General features: G+C 38.4%; 1 protein-coding gene across 3 annotated transcripts in view; it reads left to right on the top strand.

Annotated features, from left to right (window-relative positions):
* The first annotated feature begins 742 nt into the window (after window positions 1-742).
* The window catches only part of LOC100006764 (uncharacterized), a 45544-nt gene continuing 25532 nt past the window's right edge, over window positions 743-20754 (top strand). For all 3 annotated transcript variants that reach the window (XM_073937221.1, XM_001345391.9, XM_073937222.1), the window contains exons 1-7: window positions 743-1077; window positions 2475-2798; window positions 3620-3958; window positions 4948-5073; window positions 9407-9709; window positions 9951-10262; window positions 11823-12128. In XM_073937221.1, coding sequence (XP_073793322.1) covers window positions 1032-1077; window positions 2475-2798; window positions 3620-3958; window positions 4948-5073; window positions 9407-9709; window positions 9951-10262; window positions 11823-12128 — 1756 coding nt within the window. In that variant the 5' untranslated portion in view covers window positions 743-1031. The remainder of the gene's footprint in view (window positions 1078-2474; window positions 2799-3619; window positions 3959-4947; window positions 5074-9406; window positions 9710-9950; window positions 10263-11822; window positions 12129-20754) is intronic.

Here is a 20754-nt window from a genome sequence, read left to right as displayed (position 1 = left end):
AAACAGCATTGGGGAAAGATGAGGTGGATATTGAGATCCCGCTGTCTAAAACAGAAATAAAACATATTATAAATAAATCAGTAAATAATCTTTGGCAAGAGGACTGGGATTCAAATCAAAAGGAAGACATCTGTATAATATACAAAATAAAGTGGGGAAAGAAAGGAAAGTATATGGGAACAGGAAGGAAGACACAGTCATATCCAGACTTCGTATAGGTCATTCCAATTTAAACAGTTCACTATTCAAGATAGGGAAAAGGGAAACAGAATGCTGCAGACATTGTGGACAGATCGAAACCATAGAACATGTATTAATCAAGTGCACAAAATATAGAAGAGAGAGGGACCAGTTTAAAATAAAACTAAGAGATTTGGACATGACTGACATTACAATCACTAACATTTTTAAAAATGCTCAGAAAGAAACTAAGGTATATGATTATCTGCTAAAATTCTTGAGGAGTACAGGATTGTTTTACAGGATTTAATCGGAAAGAATTATAATTTGGTTATTTAGTAAGTTTTATTTAGATTTTTATTATGAATATTGTTTATTATTATTTAATTACTATGTAAGGGTTTAAAATAGGTTTTTGGTTTGTATTTTATCGATAAAAAAAAAAGAAGTTTTATTTTTTTTTATTTTTTTTAGAGAATAAGTAGTAATCCTTCCACTCATTGAAGTCTCACACTCCAACACAGTAGGTGGCGGTAATGCACCTCAAGCTGGTTTGCCACCCGCCATTAAACGAAAAAGAAGAAGAAGAAGAAAACAGAAAGAAGAAGAAGATAGTTTCGCCGTAGTGTTTTGTATGTTTTTTTTTTGTTTTGTTATGGTAATTTTACATCATAATTGAAATCCTTAAAGTTCTTTTTTTACGTAGCACCTAGTCAGAAACAGTCGTTTTGTTTGTTTTACTTGGTTTTGTTATCAATCGTCGCTTTCAGTGGGGTGTGGTCCAGAAACTAACGCTAAAAATATTTTTCTAATGTCCATCAAAATCTGATCTTGCTAAAATCTTCAACATTATGAAAATGACTTTAATCTTCCTTCATATTTTGCTATTTATGTGCAGTAAGTATTACATTTCTGCCTTTTTAAAATGACTTTAGGTTTCACATTGCTCTCAGAAACTATTGCTAGAGTAGGCTTTTGTTCTGTGTTTCCTGATTGTTTCCTTGAGCTGATCAGTATCTTATTTAGTGATCATATTAATCCAAGTAAACCCAAACTCGCTTAAGGGACCCTATAACCTGGTTCACAGACTGGATGCGAGATTGTTTGTCAATAAAGAAAGAGGGAAGAGATTTCTAGTGCAAAAGAGTTGATTTCTAGAACAGCACTGGTGTTCGACTGATGAGAATGTGCGCACTCTATTTGAAGTACCAGTTTGTTTGTTTTTTCCCAAGGTTTTAAGGTTTAAATGTTTGCATCTTGACTTTTTATGTTGTTAGTCTGAATTAAATGTAATTATTTGTTCATTCATTCATTTTCATTTTGGCTTGGTCCCTTTATTAATCCGGGGTCGCCACAGCGGAATAAACCGCCTAAATGTAACTATATCAGACAAATATTTATGTGTTTATTAAAAAAAAAATAAAAATAAATGAATAAAGGTGAGTAAATGGAAATTAAATTGTGAATGGAATTGAATCATTGTTTCAGTGAATACTTACAGCCCCACAATAAATATAACATTTTAGTGGAGCAAAAAGTACAATGTATAGTTTTGACATGTAGTAAAGTGAAAGCAAAGGTTTTCTAAAATGAATATACGTACCATTACAGATTTTATTTTAGATTCCTGTTTGACCTAATATTTATTTAAAGGGATAGTTCACCCAAAATGATATTGAGCTAATTATTACTTGTGTGGTTTCTTTGTGAATTTCTGTTTTTGTCTGTTGAGCACAAAGGAAGATAATTTTGACTTCAATAGTAGGAAAAAAAAAATACATGGAAGTAAGTGGCTACTGGTTTTCAACATTCTTCAAAGTACTTCTTTCTTGTGTTCAACAATAGATAGAAAGTCAAACAAACTGGAACAAGTGAAGGTAGATTAATTGATGTCATAATTTTCAGTTTTTAGTGAACTATCCCTTTAAGTTTCTACCCATGCTAACTTGGGACAAATCTGCATATTGTGTCTTGAGCAGTAAATCAGCAGATTTCTGAAAGGTGATGTGACACTGAAGAGCAATGAATCATAAAATTCAGTTTTGACATCAAATGAATAATTTGCTTTTTATGTAAATCTTAAAACTTTATTTATATAGTATTAAAAAAAAGAATAAATATATCCAGTTTCATATTCCATGAAATAATTTCCACTTTGGTAACTAGAAAATGCTTCTTTTAAATTAATTTAAAAAATGATAATTTTTTTAAAACAAAACTTTTTTTAAATACTAGGCTGTATTTTGTTGTATATACTTTTTAGTGAAATAGTAACTATTTCTGCTTTTCTGCAGGTGTGTTTGGTGCTGATGCTAATAAAGTGAATTCAGTGTCAGTGTTTGAGGGAGATTCTGCAACTTTAAATCCTGGTCAGGATTTACAGGGGATTATTCTGGTACTTTGGAGATTTGGAGATAAAGGTAACACCATTGCTCAGGTCGATGGAAAGGATGTCTCATATCCTAACTACACTGAGCTATTTAGAGGCAGACTGAAGCTGAATCAGACCGGATCTCTGACCATCAACAACTTGAGAAGAAAACACTCTGGAGATTATAGAGTACAGATTGACCACAGCGATGGGCAATTAGAAATTCAGTTCAGTGTTCATGTCAATGGTGAGGAAACATTTATTTGTAAACTATTCAATGTTTTTGAGTTTCTTTTTTTATTGATCTGGCAAGATAATGTTTTAATATAATTCACAGACAAATCTTTGTCCTTCCTAGAGTGTGTAATTTTTTGCACTTTTACATCAGGAAACCACTCAGTCAACATGCGCACACACACAGCTCTGGGGAAAAATTGCTTGTTTTGCTTTCTACAAATTTTGTCGTTCAAAGCCACAAAATGACACTTGACCAGAATGTATTAAAAATGCAATTGATTTAGAAATGTTTATATTTATTTTTAGACAACACAGTACTGTTTTAACTTTAGAGTTTAAAATTTAAGGAAGCAGTGTTTTCTGCGAAGAAAGTGCTCTAAATGACAATGTTTTATTTGAAGTTTGGAAATAAATATCAGAACTTAATATTAAGAAAAGAATGTTTACATTTTACTCAAACGCATATGTGACATCCTGAGTAACTGAAAAATTCTATGCAGTTTCTCCATAGCTGTATATGTAAATATTTTTTCCCTTATTTATAAGGTAAAAAACAAGCAGTTTTAGCTATTTATAATTTAGTAACTAGTTTCATGGATTTCTTCTTGCTATAAAGTAATACTTGAAATGTTATTTGTAAGTTGCATAAAAACGAAAAAAAAAAACTTAAAATTATAACATTGGCTTGATTTGTGTTGAAATAACATTATTATTATTTGCCGTTGTGAATGTTGACTGGATTTAAAAAAAAAAAAAATCTTAATTTAAAAATGTAAGTTTTTTCTGTGTAGACAAATAATGGGTTTCTTTCTGTTAATGTGTTTCCTGCAGAGCCTGTACGTTTAATTGATGTTCATAAAGCTGAATTGAAGAGATTGTCAGTAATTGAGGGATATCCTGTCACTCTTCACACTGATGTTACTAAACTACATGGAGATGAGCTGATAGTGTGGAGGTTTGGAGATGAAGGAAAAATCCTGGCTAAAGAAGATAAAGAGACCAAGAAACCACCATTTTATGATACTGATGAGAAATTTAGACTTCAGCTGAATGACCAGACCGGATCTCTGACTGTCAATACGATGAAAGACACAGATGCTGGACTTTATACTGTAAAGATCAGCAGCAACAAACAGATAACATACAAAAAATTCACTGTTACTGTCACTGGTAAGTAAATCAATGGTTTTAAAGTCTTGATTGTTTATCAGTCATCTATAAAAAAAAATCTATAACTTACGGTGGTTAAATTTATCACTGGTAGCTTTAGACCATGTGCTTAGATAGTTAAAATAGAGCCCTTTGTGTTTTTTAACAACATTTTGGCTCTCCTGAATCCATGTCCATTTCAGTTGATAGTTCAGCTATTATCATTTTAAAACAATATTACTGAAATATTATATTAAATTAAGTCAAGAAAATGAATTAAAATGATATTGGACAACATTAATGTCTATTAAATAAATTGTTTTATTATTCAGTTGTGACAAATGCAGCAATGCATCACTTTGTAGGATTCTATGTTGTTGACTGTTCATTGATGATTGATGTGGCAATCAACATGTACAATATATATATATATATATATATATATATATATATATATATATATATATATATATATATATATATATATATATATATATATATATATATATATATATATATATATATATATATAAATCAAACCAAGAAGAGTAAAACCTAATAAAATTATTAAAAAATGTGTAGTTGCATAAAAATGAAATACTCAAAACATGATAAAATACCTCAAATGTGTGCTTAATAGTTGAATTCCACATTTGATATTATATATTAGACAATACAAAATGTACTGTTTGTGTCAAATATTCACTGATGGCTAAGTTATAATACATTCACATTTACTCAAGTAGTGTGGACAAAATAATTCTTAATAACTTTGACTTTTCTTTTGTTTTTATCCTGTCATGATCTGCATATCTGTGCTCTTGTCTTGTTGGCATGTTCACACCAAAATGACTGTCGCTCTGTTGATGGTGATGTTTATAGTGTTTGCTGTAGATCAAATTATTCATATTGGCTTTATCATTAGATTGATCTTCATCAGGTAGTGTCGCACTGATGTTTATAGTGTTTGTAGATCAGACTGTTCATTATGTCTGTCTTTATTGTTACAGGTTCAGGTCTGTCTTCAGAATCTGTAGCAGGAATTGTTGTTGTTCTGCTGCTGCTGTTTGGAGTTGCAGCTGTATTGGGTTTTTTTATCTATCGCCGCAAGATCTCTGAACTAAAGAAACATCAGAGTAAGTATTACAGTTGATGCTGAAAGAGCAAAAAATACTTTATTTGTGGCACAGTAGAGTGTAAAACTCAAAAATTTGCATTGATTTGACTGTTTTTGGTTTTTGAGTCACTTGTGCTTTAAAGGGCACATAGTTTACCCTTTTTAAAGATTTAATATTAGTATTATAGTTTTTCTAAGTGTGCCAGTTTAGGTTCAGTTCAACACACAGTTCAGATTTTTTATTATAATGTGTTAAAAAAGTGTCATGTTGGGGGAGTGTACACAGCTCGCTGTTTTAGCGGTGTGTTACTTCACATGAAAATTAGCTTTAAATTCCCGCCCAACGCAACAAGGGGGCGGAGCCAAGAGCTCACCCGCTCTGTGTTTGCAACAGACAGGCAGACAGAGAAAAGCAGGATGAGTGAGAGGATGAGCATTCAGCCGTACATGTACGACTCCGACACAGACCAAGCAGAGAGTACACAATCTTTTGTGTCTTTGTCTAGTTTTACAGCCAACTGTGTGCTAGTTTAAAGTGCCGAGCTTGTACACCAAGACTAATACCCATGCACACTGGATTAACTTTGACTAAGGCACCAGAGCCACGGCACACTCAGACACGCACATTCGGATGTTATTGAAAATGAAACTATTCTGATGGTGCTCTGTGGCACGGCAGAAACATGATGTGTCCCGAATCGTGGCTGGGTGCCGCGGACAGCCACCAACTTGAAGCACCATTGTGTGAACCCTGACAGAAACCTATGTTAAGAATTCTAAAATGCATGGCGCTGTGTGGCGTGACGCTGAGCATTGCTTCTGGTGTGCGACCTGCAGGCAAGTTAGCTATTTTATTTCCAATGGAGAGATGCTCACACGAGGCAACGCGCATGCACTTTTCAGCTGCACCTAGTTAAGATCACAGGGAGCTTCTGTGACCTAGAGAAATGCAAACTGCTGAAGTTTAAGGTAGACACAATGAAAAGTACACATGTTTGCAAACCTACCTAAAGGTACAAACAATAATTTCAAATAGAGCGATCATGTGGAGAATATTGATCTTGTGTTGAGCCCAATGAGCCTTACATCCTAAAAAAGAGCACGGGTGTTCCCTTAGTGATATCGCTTTGACTCACGCTGAAAATGGCGGACGTGAAACAACAAACTGAGGATATGGTGATGCGTGCCTGTCAATCAATATTGGTGGGCGGGGGGACCGCACTCCTACATCAAATTGCAGTCGTTCTGAAAACCGCTCAAATTGGTCCACTGTTTTATGTTGTTAAATTGAAAAAAAGGACTATGTGTGTTTATATTACCCCAATATGACGGTCTATACACTATACCAGGGGTCGGCAACCTAAAATGTTGAAAGAGCCATATTGGACCAAAAAAAACAAAAAACAAATATGTTTGGAGCCGCAAAAAATGTAAAGCCTTATATAAGCCTTATAATAAAGGAAACACATGCTGTATGTATCTATAGTAGCTATATTAGCCTACTATAAAAATGACTAAGTTGGCTACAAATACATAATGAGCCTTTATGATTAAATAGCCACTGAAATCAGGTGGTTGGTGTTTATTTCGTTGTCATTTAAACACTTCAGCACAGCCTCTGGTCTTTCAGTGATATTAATTTGATCATTTCTTCTTGCGGCCCATCAGAGTTCACATACCTGCATAAAAGCGCATTGAATATCGGTCACATCACAGGCAATTGAGTATGCTGGCACTGAATTAATGTCCTTGGTTTGCTGATCGGTGATGTTACCTGCCATTTTAATAGCCCTTTCCTTCACTGTCTTAGCGGAGAGAGGTGGGCAGCAAAGTGTACTAATGTTTAAAACTCATAAAAATGTTTAAAACTTTAAAAAGTTCATCTGATGGTTCAGGAGATTAATGTGGACAGCACTAGGCTTACATTAGCCTGTAATTATTATTTTATACCCATAAAACAAATTAGTAACTGCCAGATAATTATCACCTGTTATTCCCTATCATGGCTAAGACTAGGGGCCCTATCATACACCCGGCGCAATGTGGCGCAAGGCGCGGCGCAATAGTCTTTTGCTACTTTCAGCTCGGCGCAAGGGTCATTTTGAGATGTTGCGCCACGCTGTTTAAATAGCAAATGCATTTGCGCTCAAATGTGCGCCCATAGGCATTCTGGTCTAAAAAAGCAGGCCTGTTTTGGCGTGTTGCTATTTTGAGAAACTGTAAATAGTCTGATCTTTAGACCAGAACAAAGTCGGTCTATTGTCTGGCGCAAAGTGCGCCTAGCTTACACAATACACACAAGATGTATAACAATACACAAATATCTTTACATATGAAAAAGATATAATATATTAAGGATATATATATATATATATATATATATATATATATATATATATATATATATATATATATATATATATATATATATATTAAATGATTAAAATATTACAAAACATATTAATTTCTAGCCTACATGAATTTAAAAACCACTGCCTTACTTTCTTCATCTCGGGAGGCTTTTTCAGTTCATTTAATTTGCTTTTGTATAATGTTCTTATTATTAGCAGTATTATTTATTATATCCATATTTATATTTGTTTTATTAAAAACAAGCTTAGGTTTGTCCACCTGTCAGGTTTTAGACCATATGGGGCATGGCAGGTGTATTTGGAAATAACTCAGTATTTTGACCACACTTCGTTATTATTGATTATTTATTTGTTTGCTGGAAATTAGAACTGAATTTAGAAATAGTTTTGAAACAAATCCTTGCGTTTAACAAACGAAATTAATTATTTATAGGCTAATTGATGAAGGTTTCCCTATCCACGAGAGCAAAAGCGAAAGTGAACTTACTTTACATCAAAATGCGCTTATGGCGCGTCGCAGCTGACTCTTAAGGGTAATGGGAGACGAGACTCTGATTGGTTTATTCTCAAAACACACCTATAACTCATTAAGAAAATAAACTCAACCCTTTTAGACCATGCGCCACGACGCAAAGCGGATTTTCCCGTCCCTAAATTAGCCAAAATGCGTTCTGACACACCCTGAAAGTGTTTGCGCTTTGCGCTCTGCTCATGGACCGTCAAAATAGAGCCCTAGGTTAGTATCTTAGCAAACAATATTTATTAGTTAGCTCATAGCCCACATTTAACTTTTTCAAATAAAAATCGTGATCCATCAGATCCTGTAGGTCAGTAATTACAATTTACTGCTAAACAACAAAAAAAAAATAAATACAGAAAATAACACAGAAATAACACAAAAATAACACAGAAATCTGTCAATCACACCTGTCAATCATGATTACTCGCCCTGTTTTTATAGCATGAAATAACTAGCCAAAACATATTCCTCACAAAAACTGAACACCTGAACCTATGTCAGCATGATAACAAGTTTGTTTATCGACTAAAACCATCTTCAGGAAAATGTTGTTGCAAGTGTAATTGTTTTTTCTTTTTGTTTAATGGACTAAAATTTGTTTTGTTCAAATTTGTTTACATGCAGACTGGATTTATGATATGTAATTCATTTAGCCACCAGGGAGCGATCAAAGAGTCAGGAGTCACATTTTAGTATGCTTAAGGCACACCTGATTAATTTACTTTCTGGAAGATGATCATTTCTTTCTTTCTTTCTTTCTTTCTTTCTTTCTTTCTTTCTTTCTTTCTTTCTTTCTTTCTTTCTTTCTTTCTTTCTTTCTTTCTTTCTTTCTTTCTTTCTTTCTTTCTTTCTTTCTTTCTTTCTTTCTTTCTTTCTTTCTTTCTTTCTTTCTTTCTTTCTTTCTTTCTTTCTTTCTTTCTTTCTTTCTTTCTTTCTTTCTTTCCACCATAAAACAATTTGTCACATTCTGGAAAAAAACACTTTTTACAAAAAGAAAAGTCTTATTGTCTCATACGAGCTCTAGTATGCAAGCTTTGGTGTTTAACATTTTTTTTAAAAAAAATTATTAATTGTTTCGCTTATTTAGAAGTTTAAACCACTGAGCATTGTAGAAGTCCAGCAAATGGAGAAAATCCTGAAAACTTACTTTCCTTTCATCTGAACAACAAGGGTCTTTTGATTCTGGAATGAACTAAACTTTTGAACCAATGACCTTGAAAAAATCTCTCATTAATATTTTCATTCAAAAAGGCCTAGTTTATAGACCTTTATTATTTATTTTATGGGGAAACAATCTATGACATAAATGATTATTATTAATAAATTAATGTCAGTTCTGGTCATTGTTTTTGTTATTTTAAATGCCTGCTTCTTTTCATTCAAAACACAGCAACCTGATCTAATGCCAACATTTTTTCTCTCTCTCTTTTTCTTTGTTTGTTTTGCGGTAACAAATGTAGAGCATGTGCAGCAAGGAGAATCTGTCACTCTAGAATCTGACACTAAAATACAGAGAGATGATGAAATACAGTGGACGTTTGGAGATCAATATCAGCTGATCGCAAAAATGGGAAAAATGACTGGGGAGACCAGAGAGATAACATATCCTGATGAGAGATTCGGAGACAGACTGTATCTGGACGAAGAGACTGGATCTCTTATTATCAAGAACATCACTAATGAACACAGTGGAGATTTTAAAGTGAAGATCAGCAGCTGGAGAAGAATCACAAAGTTAAAGATGTTCTGTGTTAAAGTCAATGGTAAGTAGTTTGAGCTTTAAAATGAACACAGATTTACACTTATTTAAATGTGTACTCATTTTAAATAAGATTACCTGCTTCTGTGGATGAAGGGTTTATCAAATTTAACACACCTACTTTTAGTCACAGTCTATAAATGTTTATTTTTTTCATTCAAATCACAGCAACCTGTCTAATGGATCTAATGCCAAAATTTTTATTCTCTGTTTTTTTTTCTTTTTTTTTGTGGTCATAAATGAAGTGGAGATGAAGTATGTGCAGCAAGGAGAATCTGTCACTCTAAAGCCTGACACTGAAATACAGAGTGATGATGAGATACAGTGGATGTTTGGAGATCAAGATATTCTGATTGCAATAATGGGGAAAATGACTGGAGAGCCCAGAGAGATAACATATCCTGAAGAGAGATTCAGAGACAGACTGATGCTGCACATGAACGCTGGATCTCTGACCATCGAGAACATCACTATTAAAGACACTGGAGATTTTAAAGTAAAGATCAGCAGCTGGAGAAGAATCACAGAGTTAAAGATGTTCTGTGTTAAAATCAATGGTAAGTTGTTTGAGCTTTATAATGAACACAGATTTACACTCATTTAAACAAAGAGTTACAAAGGTAACCTGCCTCTGTGAATGAAGTCAACACTCCACATTATGGGTCAGCCAGGGTGGGGGGTTATCAAATTAAGCACACCCACTTTCTGTCACAGTTTATCAGTACAGGTGTGAAGCAGCCAATCTCTCTTTTTGGAAGAGTATTTTCAATACTTTTCCAAGTGACCACATCATATAGTAGAGCTGGTATGAACTGTGGCATCCCGATACAATATGTATTGCTGTACATGGGTCACAGTACAATATATTCTTATATAATGCTGCACAATTTATATTATAATATATTGTAATGCTTAAAAAATGTGTAAAATGAAATGAGGCTTACTGACTCATAAAGTGATGTGAATAAGAATAAATAGAACAGAATTTCATAGTTAATATTGAAATGGGGCATAAATTGATTCAAAGTTCTCCTAGGACAAGAACAGCTTTGTTTTTGGTTTTAGGACAATGGTGATAAAAGGTTTTTGATTTGATCCACTTCAAATGTTTACTTCTTTTAATGTAATTGTCGTTAATAAATAACGCACGTGTATAGAAGAATACTGCTTTTATGTTTACATTTCTTATATTTCTTATATTTCAATATATTAGTTAGAGTAGAGATATTTACGTCTCTTTGTGTCCAATTAAATCATACTCATTCATAATGATTGTATTTCTCTGTTTGATTTTGTTTCTGTGACATGAAGAGATGTGACAAAGGAATGGCATATTTCTTTACAAAACAACAGAAATCAACCATCAGTCCATTTTAGACATTTTTGGGTTTTTATTTCAGGTATAATGTATGTTTCTGGTAGAATGTCCCCTTTAAGTTTGCAGTTTGTTCTTTTTTTTTGTGTGTTCAATTCAAGAGTTCACACTTAGCTGATGATTTATAAAAGCTTGTTTGGCATGCTGTACTGGGAGAGAGCCCCGAGCTCAAGGGATCCTCGAGCCCCGGGCTTCCTCCTGTTGCCAGTGCGAGAGGGAAGCCTGAGCTCGGTGGATCTCAGAACTCCCCGGCTGCGGTAGCTAAGGCAACAAAAGGGGTTAGACAAATGCTTGATTGTTATGTATGTTGAATGTCTTTGGATGGTGGGAGGAAACTGGAGAACCCGGGGAAAACCCACGCGGACACCGGGAGAACAAACAAACTCCTCACAGAAACGCCCACCCGCCTGGTGGGACCAGGGCCGGCAGTGTTCTTGCTGTGGGGCTCACAGTGCTAACCACTGGGCCACCGTGCCGCCCTATCAGAGGTAAAAGAGGAAAATAGGGGAGGAGGGGGCTTTCTTCCAAACAAAGATAAAATGGACTGAAAACTGTGGCTATTTATAGTAGCTTAGGGCTCATATGATTGAAAGATAGTGATTAGCAAATATGAGACCGGCCGTGATAAATTATAAGCACGTGATCCTCTCGAAATTAGTTTATGAATAAACTTCACTAAAACTTTGCTCACTTCTGAAAATGATTGTTTTTCTCTGTTTCTCTCTGTGTTTGCGACATGAAGAGGAGAAAGTGAGAGTGATGGAGAGAAGGACAGCTGTTTTAGAGAGTGCTGCAGAAATACAGAGCGACGATCATGTAGAATGGAGGTTTGAACATATGAAGTCTCCCATAGCTGAAATCAAAGATGGAGAGATTTTTTTATCTGATGGTCATCATGGGATCTTCAAAGACACACTGGATCTGGACAAAAAAACTGGATCCTTGACCATCAAAAACATCAAACTTGAACATGCTGGGGCTTATTATCTGAAGATCAATAATAGCAGCTCAGGAGCCCATGAGAAAAGATTCACTGTTGCAGTCATGGGTAAGTATTTTAAGTTTTATTAAGTTCTTCTTTGAAGTTTTTCTTCTTCAGGTAATTCAGCTTAAAGTATACAGACTCTAGTTAGACTGCAACTAATTTCAGTCTTCATAAATTTAAGATGTTAAAATCTTCACATTTTTCCCACCACAGCTGCAGCTTCTCTGTCAAATCATTCAGTCATCTGGGTTTTCATAGTGGGTTATAGTCACACACTGAAATGCGTTATACAGTGTAATCGTAGTAGTGCTGTATAATATTTGATTAACCTTCTAACCTTATAGACTATTAGCAATTGACTCACAGGAGCACATGACAGAGCTGGAATAGAGTGGAGGAACTATGACGTCACTTTGTAGGCTAATCGGCTGCTAGCATAAAACTGGTTCCCTCGTGAAAATCCCTATTGGATTTTCCCAAAGGCTTTTCGAAGATTGCAAATAATAAGCTCTGTGTTCAAACACTGTTCATTACACTTACACGTTTTGTCCAGTCGGATAATCCTCACACGAAAATACAACTTGGAGCACTTTTGGATCTTAAATGCAAACGCAAGAGTTCAAAAGCTAATATTAGGCTATAAACGGACTACAGTGCCCTCGGTGCGCTCGTCTGTGACGTCAGCCCCACCCTGCTACAGACAACTTATCAAGCTTATTTTTAGAAATAATATCCATGACAAAGAGTTAATCTCTCTGTTTATTATATTATAATCCACTGCATATATTATAAACAAATAAATACGCAAAAAAAACATAGACCTATGTGCCTTTTGGATAATTTTACGTGGGAAATACATCTGTTTTGCTTTGCGGTTGTTCTAAAAGTTTTAAAACTGCGTGTATAAATCTGCCTATATAGTATTTTCATCAGACATTTTTAAATAAGTGTATGGCTCGCGCACACAGCCTGCTTACCTTAACAGATGACAGAAATGAGGCGTGAGGAACAAGTCTATCAAATGGCTGCAAGTTCCATCATGATGGACACAGAGCAACATTCAATATTCCTTTTATGTCACGACGTACAGCGAAAAGCAGCCCATACAGTCACATCTGCTATACGTTTTATGGAGGAGTGTAAATATTGCAGTTATGACTGAGTAAAATGTGTTCAGATGAATAAAAAAGACGAAAAATCACTTGATCACGTTAAAATGACAGTTAATATGTCTGTATTTTTACACATTTATTCACACGTTTGCATTACTGAGGGCAGGAGAGAGACATGCTGCACTGGTGAGCAGTATCTTCATAATATAGTTTAATTAAAATAAATGATCAACAAATGAATATGTCTCGACAGCCTTTACATGTGAAGGCATTATCTATACACAATCTGAATTCTTAATTAAAAAAACATAAAAAAAACTATAAAATACTCTTCATGAAATTACCTACAGACAAATGCAAATGCCCAACACAAGCGAGCTGCGCTCCAGACCAGTTCAGCTCGATGACGTATAATGTCTCCGACATTAATGCCTGTAGTTCCATTTAGAAACTTGATAGCAACTGTCTTTTTAAAGAAGCATGGCCGAATTAAAAATCCAAAAGTGTGCTGTAACTGATGTGTTTTATGTCGTAGAACAAAACGTGAAAATATCTTGAATTTGTGTTTGCCACGGACCTTATTTAAGCAATTTTACTGAAACCCCATTCAAAAAACCCATTGACTTTGGGACGAGGGAACCGGAAGTGCTAAAATGCTAACTCTCTTTCGGGTTTTTGCATACAAATTGACGTCATAGTTCCTCCACTCTATGTGTGATTGCCCCAGCCCAGCAAACAGCGAGTCGCATTCGGTTACCACAGTAACATGATGAAACTCGCTCCAAGATCTAATTTTTATTAATTATACTTTACATATAGTATTTCTCAGTGGAGTTTACTTTATCTTGCTGGAGTTCAATGGTGTTTCATATTATTTCAAAGCGCATCATTTTGCATACAAAATACACATGAATGCTTTGTCTCTCTTTATTGGAGCTTTTCATGTTGCATGTGCTTTAAAGCCTTTCTGATTCAACATTTTATCTGGATACTGCGCACACACTTATTTTTCTGAGCATACGCTATATGCTATGTGATGTTTGTAAACAAATTTCGGGAGGAGCATGCGCAGAAGTTTCAGTATCGAATACGTCATTGACAATTATCCCATCATCAAATCAGTTTCTGAGCAACGCCTATATATATACCAAAGCTGTCTTACCTGCAGCATCTCACGACTTTAGCATTGGCACATCCAATCGCTGTAGCCTCGTCCAAACAGCAAATTTCCATGAGGATGACACGGCTCCTCTTGCAAACTCCAAGCCGACGTCCAGCGCATCAGCACTCGGCAGAGCATATCAACAGAGTCCGCGATCTTAACTTAGGCCCGCCACACCGCCGCTCTTTCAGACACCGGCAACAAACCTGAGCCGCTCCCCAGTTGGAAACCACCGGCCCAGATCAAGCGAGTGCCAGGCCACCGCTCTACAGGCGAAGCGCCACCATCGGCCAATTCGCCATGACAGCGTGAGCACGTCTCCGCTACGGTCTCATCCACCCCCCACGCACGGAACATTTCCACTTAGTAACGCCCGCAATTGCTGCTCTCGGCGCGCCAAATTTAGGAATAACAAGCCAGTCCGCTCGTGAGTGTGACGTCACGCGAAGCGGCTTCCGGGTCCAAGCGCTCTATTCAACTGCATGGGGAGACCCATGAAAGGGTAATTATAACGTTTACAAAGCGATTTATTACTTTCGAAAATCATGATCACAATATATATGTCTATGCCTCATACATGATGCAAATGATTAACTTTATAAATTGTTAAAAATGTTTGGTATTCGTTATGCAGCAAGCCCAAAAATGGTTGTGTACAACATGACTCTTATCGTGTAATATGTTTAAAATTGATCATAAACAAATAATTTCTCAACTTACTGCATGGGGAGACTCATGAAATGTTAATTATAATGTTTACAAAGCAATTTATTACTTTCGAAATCATTATCACTATGGGGTATATGCCGAAGCATGCTAATAGGACTCTTAATTTCCCTGTAACCTGGGCTAAGCACTTCCGGCGAATTGAATGCCAATGCAAAGCCAGTGCGTTTAAGGTCTATTTTCTTTAAAAATGAGCGATCTTCACTAGCTGAGTGATATCGCCATATCTTTATAATATGAGCATTTATTTTACCCCAGTATGTTTAATGGAGCTTATGCGTTAGCCTGCCGATTCTGACGACCGCGTGCGAGTAAACAGCTTCTGTCTCATTTTACACTTGAGCAACCAAATAAATGCTAAAGTTTATTTAACTGAATGTATTTTAATGACATTACAACATCGATGCTGTATAAGGAACCGTACAAAACGGAAAAAGTTCACAATAACAGGTCACCGAAAGTGTATCAGCATGGGAACAGCAGTAGCTCAGCATATACCCTATACATACGTCCACACCTTATATCTGACGGGCAGAAAGTGATTATTTTTTATAAATTGCTTATTGTTTTTTGGTAATTGTTATGCAGCAAGCAATGCTTGTGTACACTGATTTTGTATAAAATTAACTTTATTGTGTGATAAGAATTTAAAGTGATCATAAACTAATAAATTTCTCAACTCAAATGAGTGGCGGCTTGGACCCGGAAACAGTATTACTTGCGTCACCAACAGGTCACCACTGAACAAGCGGAGTCTTCCTTCATGCCGCTTGCAGGTTAACCAGGTTTGTTCAGGCCCTGAAGCAAGTTCCAGCGTGAGGCTGCCTCCGCTGATGTCACCAACGCCGGCAGCCCCTTCTCTCTTCTCTTTTCCTTCTACCTGTGATCCTAGGGCCATCAGTAGCGCGAGCATGCCTCCGCAATCAGCTCTAGCCCCAACTTTCTTCAGGCCCCGACGCAAGTTCCAGCGTGAGGCCGCCTTCGCTGATGTCACTAGCGCCGATAGCTCTCCTCTCTTCTCTTTTCCTTCCACACGTGATCCTAGGGTCATCAGTAGCGCGAGCATGCCTCCGCAAACGGACCTAGTCCCCAACTTTCTGTCAGGCCCCGACGTAAGTGCCAGCGCGAGGCCGCCTCCGCTGACGTCACTTACGCCGGCAGCCCCTCTTCTCTTTTCCTCCCACCTGTGATTCTAGGGTCATCAGTAGCATGAGCACGCCTCCGCAAACGGCTCTAATCCCCAACTTTCTGTCGGGCCCCGACGTAAGTGCCAGCGTGAGGCTGCCTTCGCTGACGTCACTTACGCCGGCAGCCCCTCTTCTCTTTTCCTCCCACCTGTGATTCTAGGGTCATCAGTAGCGTGAGCACGCCTCCGCAAACGGCTCTAGTCCCTAATTTTCTGTCAGGCCCCGACGTAAGTGCCAGCGTGAGGCTGCCTCCGCTGACGTCACTAACGCCGGCAGCCCCTCTTCTCTTTTCCTCCCACCTGCGATCCTGGGCCACGTATAGACTATATTCCTTAGATTCATCGTCTAGGTACTTAACATGTATAAACTTAAGTACGTTATTAACGTTTACATAGACAACACGCGTCTATAAAATAAATTGCTTAATTAAATTTGATAAGTAATTATGAAGTAATAATAACACCCAGCTGATAAGCAACTTCAGCTCAGAAATCATCCAGAATCCAATGACTAGCTTACCCCATCTATTTTCACAGCGATTTAAGTCGCAATTGCACTCGGTATAAACCATGGAACTCCATTCAAAACTTTGGGTACTGCTCAATGCTCCTCGCACTACCTTAAGTTCCTTTAATCCTATCAATTAAGTTTTCCACAGAAATTAAACCTAAAAGTCAGTGGAAATGCGCTATCGATGCTCCCTTTTTACCATTTCAACCCCTAAACCTTTCCTAACCCTGGTCATTAACCCCTTCAAGGAGTTCTATTATAAGGTCGCTGCTGCACAGCGACCGCTCTCATTGGGGACGCACACCCTATTACGTACTACTGCAAGCAAGGTGGCTGCTTCCACTCTAGACACACGCCTTATAACGCTCCACTGCAAGCGCTGTGACTGCTCCTATGGTAGACGTACACATCCTTATTATGCACCACTGCTAACGCAGTGACCGTTCTCACTGGAGACGCACACCTTATTTATCATGCACCACTGCAAGCGCAGTGACTGCTCCTATGGGAGAAGCACACCTTATTTATCATGTGCCACCGCAAGTGCAGTGACAGCTCCCACTAGAGACGTACACCTCATCAAGCATCACTGCTAATCCAGCGACCGCTCCCACGGGGGAAGCCCACCTTATTATTATGCACCACTACAAGTGTAGTGACCGCTCCCACTGGAGACGTACACTTTATTATACACCACTGCAAGTACAGTGACCGCTCCTACGGGAGACACACAGTTGATTACACACTACTGCTAGTGCAGTGACCACTCATACGGGAGACGCATATCTTATTATGCACCACCGCTAATGCAGTGACCGCTCCTATGGGAGACGTACACCTTATAATTATGCATCACCGCAAGTGCAGTGACCGATCCTATGGGAGACGTGCAAGTGCAGTGACTGCTCCTACGGGAGACGCACACCTTATAATTATGCACCACTGCAAGCGCAGTGACTGCTCCTATGGGAGACGTACACCTTATTACACACTGCCACTAGGGCAGCGACCACTCATACCCCATACAGGAAACACACACCTTATTATCATGCACCACTGTTAGTACAGTGACCGCTCCTACGGGAGACGTACACCTCATAATTATGCACCACTGCAAGTGCAGTGACTGCTCCTACGGGAGACGCACATCTTATAATTATGCACCACTGCAAGCGCAGTGACTGCTCCTACGGGAGACGTACACCTTATTACAAACTGCCTCTAGGGCAGTGACCACTCATACCTCATACAGGAGACACACACCTTACTATTATGCATCACTGTTAGTACAGTAACCGCTCCTACGGGAGACGTACACCTTATAATTATGCACCACTGCAAGCGCAGTGACCGCTCCTACGGGAGATGTACACCTCATAACTATGCACCACTGCAAGTGCAGTGACTGCTCCTACAGGAGACGTACACCTTATAATTATGCACCACTGCAAACGCAGTGACTGCTCCTATGGGAGACGTACACCTTATTACACACTGCCTCTAGGGCAGTGACCACTCATACCCCATACAGGAGACACACACCTTATTATCATGCACCACTGTTAGTACAGTGACCGCTCCTACGGGAGACGTACACCTCATAATTATGCACCACTGCAAATGCAGTGACTGCTCCTACGGGAGACGCACATCTTATAATTATGCACCACTGCAAGCGCAGTGACTGCTCCTACGGGAGACATACACCTTATTACACACTGCCTCTAGGGCAGTGACCACTCATACCTCATACAGGAGACACACACCTTACTATTATGCACCACTGTTAGTACAGTGACCGCTCCTACGGGAGACGTACACCTTATAATTATGAACCACTGCAAGCGCAGTGACCGCTCCTATGGGAGACGTACACCTCATAACTATGCACCACTGCAAGTGCAGTGACTGCTCCTACGGGAGACGTACACCTTATAATTATGCACCACTGCAAGCGCAGTGACCGCTCCTACGGGAGACGTACACCTCATAACTATACACCACTGCAAGCGCAGTGACCGCTCCTACGGGAGACGTACACCTCATAACTATACACCACTGCAAGTGCAGTGACTGCTCCTACGGGAGATGTACACCTTATAATTATGCACCACTGCAAGCGCAGTGACCGCTCCTACGGGAGACGTACACCTTATAATTATACACCACTGCAAGCGCAGTGACTGCTCCTACGGGAGACGTACACCTTATGCACCACTGCAAGCGCAATGACCACTCCTATGAGAGACTCATACCTCATCACACACCACCGTCAGCACAGTGACAGCTATTACGGAGATGCATACTTTAACACACAACATTGCTAATGCAGTGACCACGGGCGTCTTCCGTGGGAGCAGACACTCTTGCTAGAGACATTCATCATGCACCACTATCAACACAGCAACTGCTTCCTCCCGAAACACATACCTTATAACTCAACAGCACCCCTCCAAATTTTTAAGATCAGCAAATTTTGGGGGGCTTGCACATTGTCTGGCTGCTGTCCTGTAACAAATAGCGTTTTTTGGGGAGCGCTCTGGGGCCGGGCTAGATACTTCGCTTGAATCCCAACTCCTCTTTGTTTCCTTATAAGGGGAATAACTCGAGTTGGGGTGTCTCCTCGAGCTCAGAGCCCTCCCCGCGGACAGCACGCCAAATATGCTTTATACTTAAACGAATGCAAGTGTGAACTCGTGAAGTGATGTTTGTAAACAAATTTCGGGAGGAGCATGCGCAGAAGTTTCAGTATCGAATACGTCATTGACAATTATCCCATCATCAAATCAGTTTCTGAGCAACGCTTATATATACCAAAGCTGTCTTACCTGCAGCATCTCACGACTTTAGCATCCCTCCACCACCCCGTCACCTAACCTCTTGCATTGCATTCCCGGGGGGAGCGCTCTTGGGCCGGGCTAGATACTTCGCTCGAATCCCAACTCCTCTTTGTTTCCTTATAAGGGGAATAACTCGAGTTGGGGTGTCTCCTCGAGCTCAGAGCCCTCCCCCCGGACAGCACGCCAAATATGCTTTATACTTAAACGAATGCAAGTGTGAACTCGTGAAATGCAATACAAACCGTAACAAATAGAACCTACTTACAAGAGTAGGTTAACTTTCTCTTCTCAAAATCACATGAGATTTACATAAACACATTTGATTATGTCTAAAATTGAACGTACACAGTTAAAGAGCCCCTATTATGGGTTTTTGAAATTGACCTTAACCTTTAATGACATTAACCCACCCTGCAATGCAGGATTCTCCAGCCGTTTATTAAATGACAAGTGTATTAATTTATGGGACTTTGACAGACCTTGACAGTGACTTTGTCAGTACATAGTTTATATGGACTAGTTTCTTCTTCCTCTGTATCACAACCTGTAAGTGTGATTAAAAAGGCTGCCCCTTGTTTTCTGTAGCTTGAAAAATATGTATTTAATTAGTTTTTGTAGCTTGTAATGGCTTCACACGGCATGTACATCATTTTTTTGGTTAACTTTTATAGGGCTATTTACTAGGGGTGGAAATCACGTTATCTCACATTTAGGGTTGGGTTCTGAAACCCGGCGCCATTATAGCACCGGTACCTTTGTAATCGGTATGTACCGGATCAAATCAGCATATAAATTTCAGTACCTAATTTCGGTGCCACTGTGCTGCGACGAGGATGAAGAATCATTAAAGGGTGCATCAAAGGCACACATAAGTAGGCGTTGTCACACCAACTTTAAATATTTATTTCTAACCAACTTTGAGGAATACGGACAGGCGATGTCAAGCGTTTGTTCTTGTTGCTTAGGGAAAGGACACACGCAACGCACGCAGTACAGCGCATTCGGTAAGCGACAAAGACTCTCTTTAGATCAACACGCATGATTGCGTTCATCAAATTTGTTTAAACTAAGCGTTCTAAAGTGTAGTTTACAAGCAAAGATTTTGACAGCGGCGTGAAGCAGATGCTTTACAAAACTTGCGTGTACGTGGGA

This window comes from Danio rerio, chromosome 22, assembly GCF_049306965.1.
Source record: "Danio rerio strain Tuebingen ecotype United States chromosome 22, GRCz12tu, whole genome shotgun sequence".
Classification (NCBI taxonomy): domain Eukaryota; kingdom Metazoa; phylum Chordata; class Actinopteri; order Cypriniformes; family Danionidae; genus Danio; species Danio rerio.
This window is presented reverse-complemented; position numbering and strand designations above follow the sequence as displayed.